General features: G+C 38.4%; 1 protein-coding gene across 5 annotated transcripts in view; it reads left to right on the forward strand.

Annotated features, from left to right (window-relative positions):
* The first annotated feature begins 328 nt into the window (after positions 1-328).
* GRIK1 (glutamate receptor, ionotropic, kainate 1) overlaps positions 329-18,679 on the forward strand; it is a 460,689-nt gene continuing 442,338 nt past the window's right edge. For all 5 annotated transcript variants that reach the window (XM_011999792.1, XM_011999791.1, XM_011999794.1 and 2 more), the window contains exon 1: positions 329-990. In XM_011999792.1, coding sequence (XP_011855182.1) covers positions 873-990 — 118 coding nt within the window. In that variant the 5' untranslated portion in view covers positions 329-872. The remainder of the gene's footprint in view (positions 991-18,679) is intronic.

An 18,679-nucleotide genomic window follows, 5' to 3' on the forward strand; every position in this document is an offset into this window, starting at 1 on the left:
GAGGCGATTTTCCATTAAATGATGGGTCGAGTCATACCTGACTGTCTATAAGACCCGCTAACAGGTGCACAGGGACATTACCAAGGAGGCTTCCTTGCCACTCACAGCGGACAGCAGAGGCTTTCTCTACTAGGACCAATAGTTTAGATTTGATCTGTCTTAAGAATGCAACACTCGATCGACTTCCCAGCAGCAGAGTGCAAAGTTGCGGGAGAGAAAAAGAGCGTGTGTGTGTGTGTGTGTGCGTGTGTGTGTGTGCGCGCGCGCGCGCGAGTATCTTGATCAGTGGGGTTGGGGCGGGCAGTAAATAAAGGGTGGGGCCAGCGAGGGAAGGAGGAAAGCAAAGATTGAGAGAGGCCAGAACGTGGCTCTGCTCCCAGTTAACCTGCTGGAACTCATCAGGCTTGCTCAGAGCCCCTGCACCAACTCACCCAGTACTCTCTCTCCTTCTTCGTTAGTCTTCTTTCCCCCTTTCCCCTCCTCTGTCTGCGCCTACCCCCACTTTTGCATCTGACCAGAGGACGAATGAGGGAAACGTTCCTGCAGATTGGGGCAGCAACTTTCCTCAGATCGTCTCTGGGCTCCCGGAGCCGGAGAGCGCTGATCCTCCGCGGTCTGCGGCCGATGGAAGAGGAGGAGGAGGAGCCGTGATGGGCTAGCGACAGCAGTGAGGAGCCCCGAGCGAGCGCAGCCTTGCCAGCTAGCTCCGCGGTCCCACGCGGGTTCCCTAGAGCTCGCTCCGTGGGGAGCGCGCAGCGTGCTTGGAACCGGAGCATCCAGAGAGGATGAGGCGGGGACCCGGCCCAAGTTGGGTGCATCTCTCGGGCGTCCGGCAGCGGCTGTATCGCGGCATGAATTAAGAAGCTAGGAAGATGGAGCTCGGCACACTCCTCGCCCAGCCCGGGCTCTGGACCAGGGACACCAGCTGGGCACTCCTCTATTTCCTCTGCTATATCCTCCCTCAGACTGCCCCGCAAGTACTCAGGATCGGTGAGTGAGCCCCAGGCTGCCTGCTCGAGAGACGTGGTAGCTCGCGGCGCCAACGCGGGTGTAGCGGGTCCCGGGCGAGGCAGCGCGCGGCGGCGCAGGAGCAGGAGCTAGGGAAGGTGGAGGTCAGTGCGCACGGGAGGCTACACAGCAAACGGGGAGCCGCGTCACTGCTTCCCTCCTAGAGGGTGCCGGACTTTCCAGGGAGGTACAGTTGGCGGGGTTTTCAATCTGGGCTCCAGGAACGCGGGTTAGAGTGCGGGGATCCAGGTTCGCAGGGACGGGCACCCCTACTCTGGGCAAGGGATCGCGCGCCGCTGCAGCCACTTGAGTTGGGTGCAGACATGAGCACCCCCAGCCTCCTGGGTGGGCGTCTGTCAGTCCAGATCCGCAGTCCCGGTGCCTGGCAACCTGGGCTCTGGACACTGGCGAGTATGCACGAATCTCAAGAGTAGAATACACGGACCACTAGGGGTGTGGGAATATTCTAGAGCCTGTTACCCCAGAGCCTCCAAGTTTTTATGCCTCAGTTGGGTTCTTCCACATGGAGTCTGCCAAGTCTGACGGGTTCCACTAGACTGGGGCAGGGTTCAGATCTGACTTCGAGCTGAAGATTCGAAGAGTGAGAAGGACGGTCAGTTAGCAACGTCAGCAGACACTTAACGTTTCCCACTTGCTCCCTAATCTGCCCGCTTGCCTGCCACTGAGCACGATCCAGTTCCCAGTCCAGGTAGCTTCGTAGGAGATTCAGGGCTCTGATCTCAAATGAGATTAAAAAAAAGGCACTGGAAGGCTGAATGTGGGCAGCCCAAAGATGACAAAAGGCAAGGACAGTGGAAGGGGCGTGGACTCACAGCCATAAATGTACAGCACTCACCACCAAGGTTTGGTCTGTGGCTGCATAGGGCAATTTCTGAGCTTTGAGGGTTGACACAGCTCTTCGCCTTTCAAACCAAACCCGGTTATTGTTCTCTTAATCTCATTTGCCCTCCTCCTTTCCCAACCCATCGGGCTTCTTAGAGACACAGTCACAGAGGGAGCCCCAGGTGAAGTTGTGACATCGCATGGGTCTCTTAGCTTCTCCTGTCTTCCACTTTCAACCACAAGAGTGAAGCCCTGATCTCTGAGGACTTCTAACTCACCCTTTCCAGGAACTAACAGAATATGCCAGGAGCAGTACCAGGCAGCGGCATAGTGGCACTTCCTGAGCAGTTGAAATTTCTCAGTTACTGTGCTAGCTCTGACTTACAGTCAGCCCCTTTACAAAAATTCAGAACCTAGTGGGTTTTATTTTTTTAATCACTGAACATGCCCATTAAAAGAAAAATAGAAATGTGCTACTTTGAGCTGCAGATCCCACATACTAACTTTTACTACAGACATGTTTTTTTCTAGACTATGGGTAATTTTAATGTGCATTGTATTGGATAGTTTAGGGTCTTTTCTAAAACAGATTCAAAGTATTTATTTTTTTAAAAAACTTACTACTATACATAACTGAAATATCCTTTACCTGAGATAAGTTCTAGGTTTAACATCCTGGGTTTTGGGGAACGCAATCAACTCTACTCACCCTGGTTAAAAAAAAAATATTCTGAACAATACAAAGTAAGGAATGAGTGTGCGTGTGTTATAATTTCCAATACTTATTAACTTAATTGGGGTTTTGCTTATGTATTTTACCTTTTGAAAGAGACAAATCTAGGGATGCTAGAAATGGCTGTGCTAGCCACTGTTCCTCCTCCCTGTATAACAAGTATAAGGTAGCATTTTCCTTTCCTATATCCCCCACACCTAAAGGAACTCAGGAGGAGAAGGGAAAAGGATGCTTTAAGACATATTTGTTCACAGATCTGAGTATTTGTCTAAGCTCCAAGCAATCACAATCATCTATGTAAAAGTAGTTTTCAAAGTGAAAACAACCAATCACTGACCTTACAAATATATGCCACAAGATAATGAGGTTTTCTTTTTTCTAAATGGGAGCCAACATGCATGAAATAAAATAGCATGGCATGGCCTGGTGTTGTTTATGTGCAGTACAAATATGTTACTCCTTCTGGCCTGGAGTGATCTGTGGCTGATGTGAGCACTGTTGCCCTGTAGGCACCTAAGGACCAATGCACGCTTTTAAACGAGCAATTTAGCACTGTGGAAACCAGCTTTACCTCAGAGGAAACCTGTTTCTCTACAGTGACTTTCTTGTGTCAGTCAAGTGCAATACTGAATACAAAAAATTAACATAAAAGGGGTTGGGGACTAAGCCAAAGTTTATGTGTGTGTATGAGTGTGTGTAAGGAAAAAGAAAGGAGAGTTATATTCTTTATCATATCCTGTCCCATCCTTCTTTCCAACAAACCGTCAACCATCCAAGCAACCGATCAATCAACTAAACAATCAACCAATCAACAAAAAGGGTCTCTAGATTATGAACTGGCACGTTTTTTAGTGACTTAAAATATTCAAAGTAAAGTATAGCAAAATCAGTAGGCACTCAGTACTGGGTCCTCATATGGAGAAGGCACTCAAATGCTTGAATGAATTAATTACTGGTCTACTTTGCTTGTCAAAGTGTCTGCTTAAGCTTCAGCTTTGGAGAAAAGGAGAAAAGCTAAGATAAAATTCATGCATACTGAATATTTGAGAGGGCATTGAGTTCACATATACACATGATTTGAGCATACACTGTGAATGTCTATCGGAAAGTTTATAATCTTATGCAACAGTTAAGAGACAGAGAAGGCCAGTAGGCTAGTGGTGCCCTTAACATTACTTCTGCACTCGAGAAGTTTCCCAGCAGCTTGCACAGAAGAGAAATATAGCTGGTTGCTGGGAATTGTGTGGAGCTGCTGGGGTCATCCCTGCCTCTCTGTATACACCAATGTATATCAACAACCAGTTAGTTGACATACGCAATTAGTTGGTCTGTGAGCTTCACAATCACAAATATCTTGCTTCATTGGGCAGCTGACTTATAACTAATGGTTAAAACAGGATCTAGGTAACCTTGGTAGATGTGGCCCACCACCACTAATTGAAAAAACATTCCAAGTGCATGTGCAATTTTAGGGCAGATGTGTAATATTTATAATAAGAATTACAGAAAGATCGATGATATATTTGTGTGCATCATCTCAACACATACAATTATAGAGGTCATGGTAAAAACAGGATTAAGAATTGAGTAGTGGGCAGCCAGGCTTTCTGAAGCATGTTTTGGTGTCAGAAAGCATAGGTTTGAGTCCCACCTCCACCATTTACTAGATACATGGATGAGTGAGTGAGGGTTATTTAGTCTTACCAGGCCATTGCTGTTGCATCTGACAAATTGAATTAAAACTACTGCAAACCTCACAGTGTCATTGATAAGAGCTCAATATGAAAGGGCTTTGAGTAATATCTGGATACATTTGTTGTAGTATTACTGTTGTTATTTTGTTTTTCCTTCTAGTTTTTAATTATTTACATTTTCTTCCTAAACAGGGACTTAACAGTTGATCAGTGTATCTTTATAAGGCCTTTAATAGCCTTGAGCCTAAATCTCTTCATCTGTGAAGTAGCCGTAATGGTATCAGTCTTTCCTATTTTACAAGGGAAGATGAAATACTCTAATTTCTGTAATTTGCCAACAAACCACCAAATAAAGATGTTACTATTGTGTAGTTAAGTACGTCACAAAAATAGAAATATTGTGTAGTTTTATATGAATAGTGTGGAAAGCCATAGCAACAATATCATTGTTCACATGCTTTTATTTCCTTGGGAGAAGTCCAAATTTATTTTACGTCAATCATTACCTTGGCTGTAGCACCATTTTTGGATATTTTAACCCAAAGATCCCCAAAGTTCCCAGTAATATTTTTACTTGTTCATATTTTTACATAAGTGTGTACAGGCCCATGACTTTATTTTTAGGCACTTAGTTTTTTCATCATTTTAATATTCATTCTTCATTCAACAAATATTCTTTGAGTTCTCACTTCCCTAGCATGAGCCAGACACACTTATAAAATTGCAGGATGTACACCAGTGAATAAAATGGACAGCATCTGCCCCTTGAGGTTTGCATTCTGACAATTGCAATCTATACTGCTGACGTTTTTCATCAGATTTTCAATGTGGTCACTTTAAAATTTTTTTCAAATTTTATTCTCGAAGAGTTCTTAGTTAATGTTCTGCCACTGATTTATTACATCAGTTGCATAGTCAACTTGGAATAAGTTCTGGCTTCCAAATGCGTAGAGCGTGGAGAGTGGTACATGCTGCCAAACTTAGAAGAAACTCAGAAACTCAGAGGAGAGTTGCCTGTGTTTAGGAAGACCTCTTTGGCTGGAGGTAGAGTCACTGAGAGAAGCACCTGTGTCTTCAAAATCATCTTGGTCCTAACATGAACTTGAAAACTCCAATGGACACTGGAAAAATCTAAAGAGAAGGTGTCTGATAGTGTGATATAAAAGGGAGCAGCTGACTAATATTAACATGTTTCTGCAAATGAGCAGATCTTTTCCCTTAACAATTTTACCTGTGTCATTCATCGTTTCATTTAATATTGATTTTATGGGCCTAATGTTAACATTGCATAGACCTCAACTTCAGCTACTTTTCTTGTAAGGTTTGTGATCTCTGGTTTTCATTGAGATAGTGACTTTGCGAAAGTTCGGTTATTACTGGTGGAAACACCAGAAATTGAAACTAGCTATTCTGGTCTCAGGTTTTGAGTTCCTTGCATTAAATTATGCCATATTGTGTGTAGACTTACGTATGCCAAGTATACACAGTATAAGTGTGTATTCAAACAATAAATAACGCTTACTTTAAGTAATTTAGTTACCCAGCATAACTAAAAGCAAGAGTTCATTTCTCTTATATTTGATTTCAGCTTAGTATACACTATATTGGTCCTAACATGAACTTGAAAACTCTGATGGGCACTGGAAAAATCTAGAGAGAACGTATCTGATGGTGTTACATAAAGGGGAGTGCCTGGCTAATGTTAACATGTTTCTGCAAATGAGGAGATCTTTCCCCTTTCACTGTGTGTACTAAGTGGAAATCGAATATAAGAAATCAACTCTTGTTCTTGGTTATTCAGGGTAACTAAATTACTTAAAAGTGAGTGTGATTTATATGTGAGACAACTAGCAAAGAGAAAAACGGATATTATCAGTGAACTCTCCAGAATTTCTTTTTTGAAAGGGTTCAAAGAATGCAATCAAGTTGGAGAGGAAGACTTACTACTTACTTATGCCTGGCAAACACACTGTTGTACAGTTAACTGGGAAGGATTTAGAGGAAGGGTTGATGGGGACAGTAGTAGTGGTAATCTCTCAATCCTCTTTTGTTGTTTCACTGATAATTATCCGTATAACATAGGAAGTATCATTCATATTCTAAAATTTTCCAAAAGTTATTTAGACTAGAAGAAAGAGCAGTGGAGATCTCAATTCTGTTTTGTTGTTTCACTGATAATTATCCATATGACATAGGATATATTATTTATGTTCTAAAATTTTCCAGAAGCTATTTAGACTAGAAGAAAGAGTAATGGAGGACTTCAGGTAGAAGGGGATTCATATTTCCAGCTGCCTTTTTCTAATTGACTGAAACTGAGAAGATTATTTAATTTGTTACCCTCAGTTTTGATATCTATAGAAGAGAAAATAATAATGACAAATGTATGATTTATCATAGGAATGAAATACATCATATGTAAAATGCATGGCATACCTTCGATCTTGAGGAAGATAACTCTCCCTCTCTCTCTCTCTCCCCCCCCTCTGTCTCTCTCTGTCTCTGTCTCTCTGTGTGTCTCTCTGTCTCTCTCTCTCCCTCTCTCTCTCTGTCTCTCTCTCTGCCTCTCTCTCTCCCTGTCTCTCTCTCTCTGTCTCTCTCTCCCTCTGTCTCTCCCTCTGTCTCTCTCTCTGTCTCCCTCTCTCGCTCTGTCTCTCTCTCTGTCTCTCTCTTTCTCTGTGTCTGTCTCTCTCTCTCTCCCTCTCTCTCTGTCTCTCTCTCTTTGTCTCTCTCTCTCTCTGTCTCTCTCTCTCCCTGTCTGTCTCTCTCTGTCTCTCTCTCCCTCTCTGTCTCTCTCTCTCTCCCTCTCTCTCTCTCTGTCTCTCTCTCTCTCCCCCCCGTCTCTCTCTCTCCGTGTCTGTCTGTCTGTCTCTCTCTCTCTCTCTCTCTCTCTCTCTCTCTCTGTTAATGAACAGGGTAAGAGTTCTGTGCTCCACAATCACCTATTTGAGCAAGTAAGCCTGGGGAAATGTTCTTACTTGGAGATTCATGAGGCACATTTGTATAGTAAAGGCTTTTTGAAATTCTGCAGCAAAACAAACACACACTCTGTTTCTTTTGTTTAACCCAATGTCTTTCACATATTTACTATTGGAAGCCCCTTATTTGAATCGTAGCTATTAATGTCCCACTCAACTTATGCTCCCCAGAGCACACCTGAGGAAACATGGGCCGGTAAAACCACAGCAATTTCAGCACACACAGCCAAAGTCACATGGCCATACATCCTGCAGCTGCTTCATTCTAAGCCAGAGTCTGCCATTCCCAATTTCAGAACATTTTCTTAAAGGCTTAAGATTACCACGACACACGGTTACCTATGTAAAAACCTGCACATACTGCCCATGTACCCGGACCTTAAAATAAAAATAAAAATTAATTAAAAAATAGCACTTAGTATGGTGCCAGATATTTTACATGCTTAATAAATATTTTTTTCTTTAAGAAAGTATACTTAGATGTTTAATACTGATCGCCCTCTTTTATTTAGAACATATTCTTAAAACCACATAATCTATTCTAAAGGTTTACCATTTTATTAGCATAAAATGTGATTTGGGGCCATTTTCCTTTTCTTTTTCTCTTTTTTTTTTTCCACTAGACTTGCTTTTTAACATTGTTTTAAATTGAAAATTCGTATTAGACTTATAATATCTCTTCCAGGAAAGTAATTTGTGGTAAATTCAAGGTCTATATTTAACATTTAACCTATTCTTTATTTTAAAACGTTTATCTGATTTTTTAAATGACAAATTGTCATGGTGAAACAAAAGCATTCAAATGAAAAGGAATGTATTCCAGCTAAATTAATTGTATTAATTTCTTATCTTGATTTACTACTGAGATCGAGTTGTTGTATCTAATTGGAAACTCCCTACTTATTATATGGCACTGTCATTGTTTTTCCAAATAATTTATTTAAAATAATCAAATTGATTGTTCGAAATAATAAAATAATTAGAAAAATAGATAATCCTGGAGAGGAAAATTTAGAAAAGGAAAGAAGTAAAAACATTTAATTTATAATCTCATTTATGAACTACTGAAAAAAATGAACTCTTTAGAATAACTTTCCCAGGTTACTTGGACAATATTTTACTTTTTTCTTACTAAAAAACTAGGAATTTTCTAAAGTACATAATGAAATCTAAGGTAAGATTAGTCACAAATTGAAATTAACAAGCAATGATATTGACTAAATAATAAGTAAACTACCGGCCACAAATTAATCTCATAGAAACACCTCCCACAGCTTCAAAAGATTTTCTTTTAGCTTTTAAAAATATTATTTGGCGCATTTGTCAAGTAGAGCAGTTGCATTTGAAAGATTAGGTCATGTTTTGTCTTTCGATTAGTTACTATTTCACTAGTATCCTGGCTAGGTAAAGCAAAAATACAAAATAAAGCAACCGTATAACAGCCTATCTACTGTCTTTAAATTTCAAGGGAAGTGTGATAATGCAGATCTTTACATCAGAATTATGCCTGTGTGTTTTTATTTAACAAAAATCCAGTGGTTAATTGTTATTACCATCAGTTATCAATTTGGAGACTAACAGTTCACTACGACTTACTATTTCCTTTTAAAGATTCAAAAAAGTATTAAAACATTATTTTTTACACTAAACAAGTCAAAGAGCACAGACAATCTTAAGGCAAAACACCTATTTTATCTAATGATTGATTAAAACTCAACCTATACATGGGTTAGTATACACACACATTTATTTCCTTGCTCTGTCTGCTGAGAGGGCTTAGGAACAATGATACCCCAGTAACAATGAGCACTCCTGGCACCCAGGGCTCCTGAGGAAAAAAAAATGTATTATTCTAGGACTGGGAAGGGAGATACATGAGATCATTCTGGAGAATCTTATGGTGCCGGAAAGTAAAGAAATGCTCCCATGAATGCATACTGATATAGATAAATGATTAAATAAATAAGTAGGGAGAATAGGCAAATGTGGCTCAGCAGAAGAGCCAGGTGATCCAGGTTAGCATCAGCAGTGGGAGGTTATGCTGATAGTATTCACGCTTGATACCAGGTGGTGCAAGTCGTGTGTTACCTATCTGGTCTCCTTCCCTGAAGCCTAGAGTCCTATTCTAATAATGAGAAAACATCGGACAAATTCCAATAGAGTAGGATTCTACATAATAGCTGACCAATATTGATCAAAACTACTAAAGTCACGAAAAACAAGGAAAATCTGAAAAACTGCCACAGCCAAGAGAAGCCTAATAAGACTTAGTGAGAAAAATGTAACGTGCTATCCTGAATGCAATTCTGGAACAACGACGACAAAATGACATTAGGTAAAAACCAACGACACTGAATAAAGATTGACTTTACTTAATAATTTATTGATACTGGTTTATTAATTTTATCACTGTACCATACTAATGTAATAATAACGGGAGAGAAGATGTGGAGTATATGTGAACTCGGTACTGTATTCTCAATTTTTCTGTAAACCTAAAGCTGTGCTAAGAAATAAAGTCTATGTTTTAAAAAGATTCAACCCATATCAAGGTTTCTTCTGTTACTGTTTCTACCTACTCTGCAGTACATAAAGATCTGCAGCTGTATCAAGGGAAATAAAACGAAAAAGCCTTGTTCATTCCATACAATATGCTACATGCAGGGTTTTCTAAGAGTGTCCTTAAAGACAACAATATTTAATGTTGAAAAAATCATTGAAGAAATAAGCTTTATATAAAAATTGCTAATCTGATGGTTATACAGCCTCTTTAGAATTCTGCAGTGAGTTTGTAGAAAATCAGACATTAGCTATTTCTATCCATTAGCATCTTGGTCTTCAACTATTATACTTTTTGTACTTAAATATAATTTACTGTTGAATATTGATTCAAGCATTGTAACATTCTGTTAGATGCTTTAAGTGCTGATGTCCTTAAATGAAAAGTCGCAGGAAACTATTTGCACAGAGTACTTTTCTTAGCAAAATTGTCTAAATATGCCTTTAAAAATCAATACTTAATTCCCAGAGGGGGAAAAAATAAAACACTTCATAATGCAGATTGGGGAAAGGATGGTAAAAATCAAGTGTTTTTATTTTCTTTCATTGTGAGGACTCAATTATAACTTTTAAAGGTTTTATTTTTTCCTAAATTTTAAACTTCTAAAATGTTGGATTACATACTTTAGTCATCCATAAACAGATGTTGCATTCTGATGAACTGGCTATGTTTACATTGTATGAGATGTTACTGTACTTTGTCTCCTAAAAGCGGATTAATCAGATAGAGTCATTCTTCAAATCTAAAGGCAATATTTGCCTGGGCAGTGCTGTTCCTTTTGTTCTTAGGATGTATTTGAACCCTAAGGCTGTTTCCATGCATGTCCACTGAGTTGGCAAGGACCTTTATAAATGATTGTGAATCATCTAAATGTTCAACAGGAGGGAAAGGTTAAGAAAATAACGGTAGAATGTCCTCCAGCTTCATTCATGTTGCAGCAAATGACAGGATTTCATTCTGTTTTGCGGCTGAATAGTATTCCATTGTATTTATTTACATTTTCTTTATCCATTCATCCGCTGATGGATACTTAGGTTGAGTCTGTTTCTTGGCTACTGTGGATAATGTTGCAATGAACTGGACTGCAGATATCTCTTCAACATGCTTCTTTCAATTCCCGTGGATATATACCTAGAAGTGAGATTGCTAGATCATATGATAATTCTATTTTTAGTTTTTTAAGCAATCTACATACTCTTTTCCTTAATGGTTGTACTAATTTACATTCCTGCCAACAGCATATAAGAGTTGCCTTTTCACCACATCCTTGCCAGCATTTGCTATTTTTTTGTCTTTTTTGATAATAGCCATTCTAACCATTCTAACTGAGGTGAGGTTACTTAAGAAACAAAGCAATCATTAAATATGATCCATAAGAAGAAATAAGCAAAAAATGCATACAAAATAATATAGACCATAGTGTGTGGTTTTACATACTTTGGATTGGGAATTTATATAGTTCATTCTTGCTTACACATGATAACTTTTAGTTAGTTAATGTGGAAAAGGGAACTTTATTGATTTTGTTAAGATGGTAGAATTGTGGGTGAAAGTTTTCTTTCACTTTTATTCCCATTAATGTGTTTTGTCCAGTTTAACAATGATTAGTTAAGGATAATGTTTTGTGGATTCTCGATTATTAAAGCAGACATTTGCCTGCAGATTGCTGTAATGAAAAGTGCACTGGAATGAGAGTACTTCCACTTCTGGTGGTTCTTAGCTTGGCCACGTCGCATAACCTCCTAGTAAATCCAACCCTTTGTCAGAGAGTAGTGAGTGGTGAGCACGCACATGGGTGCCTCTGCTGATCTCCATATCTGTAATACCCTCTGCGGTATCTGCTTCATTTTATTGTCATTGGGATGAGCTGATATGCTGCATGAAGATGTGCAGCTGTATTACATTTAACATTTAGAGCCGCAGCATCCAGTGTATGGAACTTTGTTTCCCTGTAATTAATCTTAACTGGCACACATCAAAGTGAGGACCTTGATGTGGCCCCAGTGGGAGTCTCCTCGCTTTCTATTTCAAACGGAAATTATTTTGAATCTATTTTCTCTCTTCTCCCTACAGAGATGAAAGACATGAAAGGAGAGGCATTTGCTGTCATTCCTCTGGGATGTCCACTGGGGTATAGCTTGTTCCACCAGGTCCTGGGTATCAGCCTCTAATGCATCGCATTCCCTGTCCAAATCCCTGACTGGGTAGCCCCGTGTGGCTCACACTGCTGCCGCCCATCCTTTAAGACTTGGCGTGTTTTCCGTCTGGTCTCTTACTTAGCTGGTGCCTACCCAGAGTCTCTTCGGGGTGGAATTTGTGGCTCACACAGCAGCACCCACTCCAAGTGACCTTAAAGTCCTGCTGGTTATCTCAGGCTCTTTCTGTCCTAGTATATCCTGCCTTCATCTCGGCTTTCCTGGTGGCACCTTGAATGGCCAATTGTACACCATGGTCCTCCACTCCCAGAGACCCACCCATCTGTGGGCATGGATTTTCTCCAAATCTAAGGGATTTTATTGACCTCCTACCTTGACTGCAGGTCTCCCAACTCGAAGGGGAGGAAAGATGGAGCTGAGTTCTTGTATTATCACACGTCTATCTCAGCTCTCAGGTTCAGGCTGTAAACACTGCTGTGGTATTTAAAGCAATGTTTCTTTTTTTTAAATTAAAGCAGCAACAAAAGAAGCAACAATAACAAACTTTTCAAATTTCAGTTTTTGGCTTTGCAACAGAAAGCCTAGTCCATGGATGTCCAACCCTTTGAATGTGAGGATGTTTTTGCTTATCTCTGGTGGCAGATATCACGAAAATTATGCCCAAACCTTTTTTCTTAGCTCATCAGCTCTCCTCAGTGTTAATGTATTTGATGTGTGGCTCAAGACAATTCGTCGTCTTCCAGTGTGGCCCAGGGAAGCCAAAAGGTTGAACAACCGTGGCCTAGGCTTTAGGACTAGTGTCTCTGTGTCATTCTCTCTCTATATATCATATATACATGTATATATGTGTGTATATATATGTATATGTGTGTATATATGTGTATATGTGTGTGTGTATATATATATTTTTTGTTTGTTTGGTTTTGGTTTTCTTTGAGATGGAGTCTCGCTCTGTCGCCCAGGCTGGAGTGCAGTGGTGCGATCTTGGCTCACTGCAACTTCCACCTGCCAGGTTCAAGTGATTCTCCTGCCTCAGCCTCCTGAGTAGCTGGGACTACAGGTGCCCACCACCACAGCTGGCTAATTTTTGTATTTTTAGTAGAGACAGGGTTTCACCATATTGGCCAGGATGGTCTCCATTACCTGACCTCGTGATCCATCTGCCTGGGACTCCCAAAGTCCTGGGATTATAGGCGTGAGCCACCGTACCCAGCCCACATTTTATATATTTATATAAATAATATATAAGTGTGTATGTGTCTGCATTTATTACAGCTTATTTCCATTAGCATATATAATATAAGCATTGCATATACATATTATTAAGCATATTTATTGCATATATTATACACACTACAGCCGAAAATACTGAATATATAACATATACTACATAGTATACATAAATTCATATATAACTATATACAAATACATATATAGTTGTGTATTATTTATTATAATTATCCTTTGGTTTATATAGTACATATATATTATTACATATATCATCACACACATTATAATATATACTACATATCATATATAATATACATGTATTCATAGATAAATTCAGATTTATATAATAAGATTCCAGTTTGCATTTTTCTCTGTCTCTTACCTATTCAACCTGGAGGCAAATCACACATGAAGCTATCATTGCATTTTGAGTAACTAGGCAAGGCAATGTCTGTGAGTTCTGGTGGTGTGGAGCGGGGAGGCATCAGGTCCACACAGACCATGCCAATTTGTTATGCTTTTAGGATGTTCCGAGGCTACATACAACTGAGTTTGAAATATCTGTTCTGCTTCTCCTGAGAATTTTCCTGTTGGTCAGATTGAACAACAGGGAACACACGCCATCATCCAGGCTCCAATTAACTTGGAAGGATTGATGATTTTTTACATCTGTGGAACATTTGTGAGAAAATAGACAGTATGATATCACAAATAAAGGTCCTCAGGGAAAAATATAATTGCATAGAAAACACAACAAAATTGTTAGAAATAATTGTCCATTATTACCTTAACCTAAGCAGTATACTCCTCTTGGAATAATAATGATAAATAAATTGTAAAGAGAAAGAAATCAGACCCAGAAATCTATTTGAGCAAGCTGTAGAAGGCACATAGACTTAAATATACGTGTGTGTGTATATATATAATTTCTTATATAATATATATACAAAAAACTAGATAAGATGCACAAATAAATTAACAACAATAGTGTTTAAGACCAGGCAGAACCTTTAAAGATCTTAAAGTTCAACTTTTTCATTTCATAACTGAGAATACTAAGGCCCCAGAAGCTTTACAGAAATAAACACTCAGTAAGCAAGCCACAATTCTTAACCTTCTTCTCAGTGCTATTTTCTTGCAACTTTGTTTTTCTCATGCAACTAATTTGAAAGGTGTTAAAAATCTATATCTGAATGAATGAAAAATAGTAACCAACTAACAAAATTCATGCAAGTCTCAGAGTACAAAAAGCACTGGACTAATCAGTGTGGTTTCTTCAAATCAGGATGCCCATTGTAGAGAATTCTGAAATGTGTCTTAAATGAGAGAGTGCACATGTGAAAGGGAGGTGAGGCCAGAGGGATTATTATTGTAAATACTCAAATCTAGGGAAATTTTAACATCCAGGGAAAATATCGATAAAGAAATCCTAACAGAAATATGTTAAACTACACATATCTTGAAGTCTTTTTTTTTTTTTTTTTTTAGCTTTGTATTATCTAGGTATTTCTGATTAACTTATCTACAGTTACTTGAGTGAGCAGAAATGTCTTCATATCTAAAAGGGCTCTTAGAAAAAAATAAAGTTAGCATTTACAAACGAGTGGTATATAGCATAACAATTTAGAATAGGTAGAGTCTATAGCCATTGCAATTTATATTATCCTAATTTAATTGGAAATATTGAAGTGAGTGTTATACTTTGGTTAGGCTAAGCACATGTGCATACAAGGGAAGAAGGCTAAAGAGCGGTATCTGTCACTCACTTTTTGAGAACGTCATAAAAAAATCAGGAAGGCAGCCCATCATTTGGAACTTTGAGATTCATAGTCTCACTCCTATATCAGATACAAAAAGTGAGGTGGAATGTATTATTGATATGCTGCTCAAAAAGATAAAATCGGTGAACAGTTCCTGGAGAGCACACTAAGTTTGCTCTACTGTTCCTGAAGGCTGGCCTGCCTTTTGTTTCATGTGAAGTAATCCTTCAAATCAACTTCTGGGTTTTGCAAGGTAACAGTTGACCTTTTCTTCTCCCTTCAGACTATGAAGTTTTAATTTATGTATTCACACCCTCTCTGTCATTTACTTATTCATTTATTCATTCTTATATTTATAGCTTGTCTTGTTCTAAAAATATTTTAAAGGCTTATAGAAATACATATGTTATAATCTGATCAAATACGTTAATGAGAATGGAGGTGAAGGTGAAGCAAGATTAAGGCAGGGGTGTTTCCCTGAAAAGACGCCAAAAGTGGACGAGAAAATTGTATCCGCACTTCCTGGTAGCTGAATTGAGAAGGGAAACAGAACAAACCTCAGAGTTTGCAGAGTCTGGTTGCTTAAACAAATTACAGGTTTTTCAGGTTAAAAACCATGCAAGAAATTTATCCTGTGATCTTGATAAAGGGAAACAATGTGATGTTATAGATAACATACCTACGATCAAATCGGTAGTGTGTTTCATGCATTTGTTTCTCATGAAGTGCTCAATACAACTCTATGACAAGGCATCACGTAGTAATAAGAACACTTCTACAAAATGTCTTGGTATGGAACTGTCAAATAGCTTGGTTTGATCTAGACTTCAGTTTATGGTATCTAGGGAAATGGAGGGCTTGCATGTCACCTCATCATCATTCGTAATGATTGCTCCTTGAGTCTGAGCTTTTTCTGAAGGAGAGTAGCAGAAAGTTAGAAGGAAGAGGGGTTATGATTAAGTGTGCATTTCTGCTTAGAGCCAGATCCATAAACATCAGAAGGTAGGAATGAGGTCCTTCTGTGAAATTAAGAAACCCAAATAAGGTACCTTGTTAAATAGAAGACCACCTCACCTCTAAGAGGATGAGACATCTGGAAGCAGAGGCAATGTTTTACTCAGAAAATCCTTGCAAATAGTTTTAAATAATGACAAGAGTCACCAAAAGGTGGGGAAAAAAAAAAAAGGTCGGGGGAGAATAAAGTTTTTTGAGACATGAAGTTTAAAGAGCATGTCTTTCAGGTAAATTCTAAGACAGGTAAGTTGGGGATTGCACATTGACCTTATATATGATTATCTGTAAACCAGTAACATGTTCAGTAGACTGTGTGTAGACTATACCTACCATGGTGATTGGGTTTCAGAGCAGTTGTTCTTAGCCTTTCTTATAGTAACCACAGAATAAAGCTCATCATAGCATGAGGTCAATGCTTCATAACTACATATACACCTGTTCATCACTTCATCACAACCCTTCTTCCATCTAACCTTATTTCATGTATGTATATGTATCTCCTCACTTTCAGATAATAATTTCCAATTTTTTGTACTCTTGTTTTCCTTCGATTTTGTATTTTGAACTTGCTTAACTATGTTTTTGTTGTTTTATATGTTATTAGAGTCTTCTCTGTATATCTTAGTCTGGTCAGTAATAAAGCTTAAATCTTTTCTATCCCCTCTGAATCTTTCAGATACTCCTCTGTAATCCTAATCATCTCCTCTTAGAAAAGCCTATTTTATCTAACAGGACTATTGATTATATAAGGTTGAAGGGAAATAACTAAATGTTTGTCAGTCTGTGTTCTGAATATCAAATTTGCCCACCTTTCTGTAGACTCCGTATTTCAGAGTACTACCATGCGCTTAAAATGTAAGAACAAGCAAACAAAACCTGAAACATTGGCGTGTTTGGTTTAAGGTTTTGATCTTTGTCTGATGTTCCTGAAAAGACTCCTTTAACTTTTGTTCAATTTCTTGTCTTTTTTTCTGAGAGAAAGGAAACACTCATTATAACTCCATGGTATATTTCATTTTCAAACTCACACTTCTCTATTTTGAGTTCAAATTAAAGACTCCTGTCACATCTGTAAAATGCCAAGCTGAGCTACAAACTGAGTTAATGATAGCTTCCTTCTATTTCATGTTTATTATTACAATGTTTTACTAGCTTTCTCTAGTTTTCTCTCTTTCAAACATGAATATGAATGTGGTACATTAGATATTATGCAGAAGTACAAATTCTCCTTTATAGCTGGCTGAGAAAAGCTTGCAACTGACATTTCGACTGAAAAGTAAGATGCAGAAGAGAAAAAAAAGAACTTCTCTAGGGCCTTTTGAAGGAGGACAGTATCACCCTACAAGTCAATATGTGACCATCCGAATTAGCATTATATTTCATAAATCTATCTACAGCATAATTCATACTCAGTCAAAGGGAAATATGGCAAAATTCCCCGTGGAAAGACTCATTTTTGTATAACACATGCACATACACATAAACACACACAAATGGCACAGAATTGTGTAAATCAGTACACAAGTGCTTTTAGGCCAAAAAAAAAAAAAAAGAAAGAAAGAAAGAAAAAGGGTGATTGCTTTCTAGCTAGTGTAGACTTGAGAAAACCATTTTATGTTCTGCAGTCTGGTCTTATGCACCAAACACTCATATCTGAGATTCTTCCTGAAGAAATAAAACACGTTCTGAAATTCTCTCTGCATCTTATCCCAAAAGTCTGCTCAAAAAAGTGACTTACTTAGAGGCATACAAATGCAAGACCCAGTCATGAAAATGAAGTGTAAAAGGACTCAGGAATACAACAGCAAAAGTTGTAAATTTGAACTTTAGTCATTTTTAAGCAAAGTAACTGTCTGCATTTATTTTTATTATTTTATTATTATTATTTTTTAAATTATACTTTAAGTTCTAGGGTACATGTGCATAACGTGCAGGTTTGTTACATATGTATACTTGTGCCATGTTGGTGTGCTGCACCCATCAACTCGTCAGCACCCATCAACTCGTCATTTACATCAGGTATAACTCCCAGTGCAATCCCTCCCCCCTCCCCCCTCCCTGTGATAGGCCCCGGTGTGTGATGTTCCCCTTCCCGAGTCCAAGTGATCTCATTGTTCAGTTCCCACCTATGAGTGAGAACATGCGGTGTTTGGTTTTCTGTTCTTGCGATAGTTTGCTGAGAATGATGGTTTCCAGCTGCATCCATGTCCCTACAAAGGACACAAACTCATCCTTTTTTATGGCTGCATAGTATTCCTTTAAGTAAGTATACTTTTTAGCATACAAGAATTAAGAAAATTAGTTGAAAGTACAGAAAAATGAAAAATTCATTTAAGTTGCTTCTAATATATATCATATTCTTTTTCTAAGGTTGCCTTTTTCTGAGACTTGTAGTGTCCATGCAATGTTGTTAAAGAATAAATCATTTTTATATGATAACATATACATACATTTAATTATTAAAGGCTATAAAGATTAGAAAGGTATGCATTTTTAAGATAATTACAAAACCAGTTTTCTTCTACACACAGAAATTATTTTTTAACAGTGTTTGGCATTTATTGAAGAAATAAACAAATATATAGGAAACTTATTTTAAAAATAAAGATGTTAATGGTTTTATTGATTCACTTAAAAATTCAGATATTCTTTGTTGGACACAAGTCATTAGATACACAGGTTTATATACCATCTCTTCACCGT

The sequence above is a fragment of the Mandrillus leucophaeus genome, unplaced genomic scaffold (genome assembly GCF_000951045.1).
Source record: "Mandrillus leucophaeus isolate KB7577 unplaced genomic scaffold, Mleu.le_1.0 Scaffold600, whole genome shotgun sequence".
Classification (NCBI taxonomy): domain Eukaryota; kingdom Metazoa; phylum Chordata; class Mammalia; order Primates; family Cercopithecidae; genus Mandrillus; species Mandrillus leucophaeus.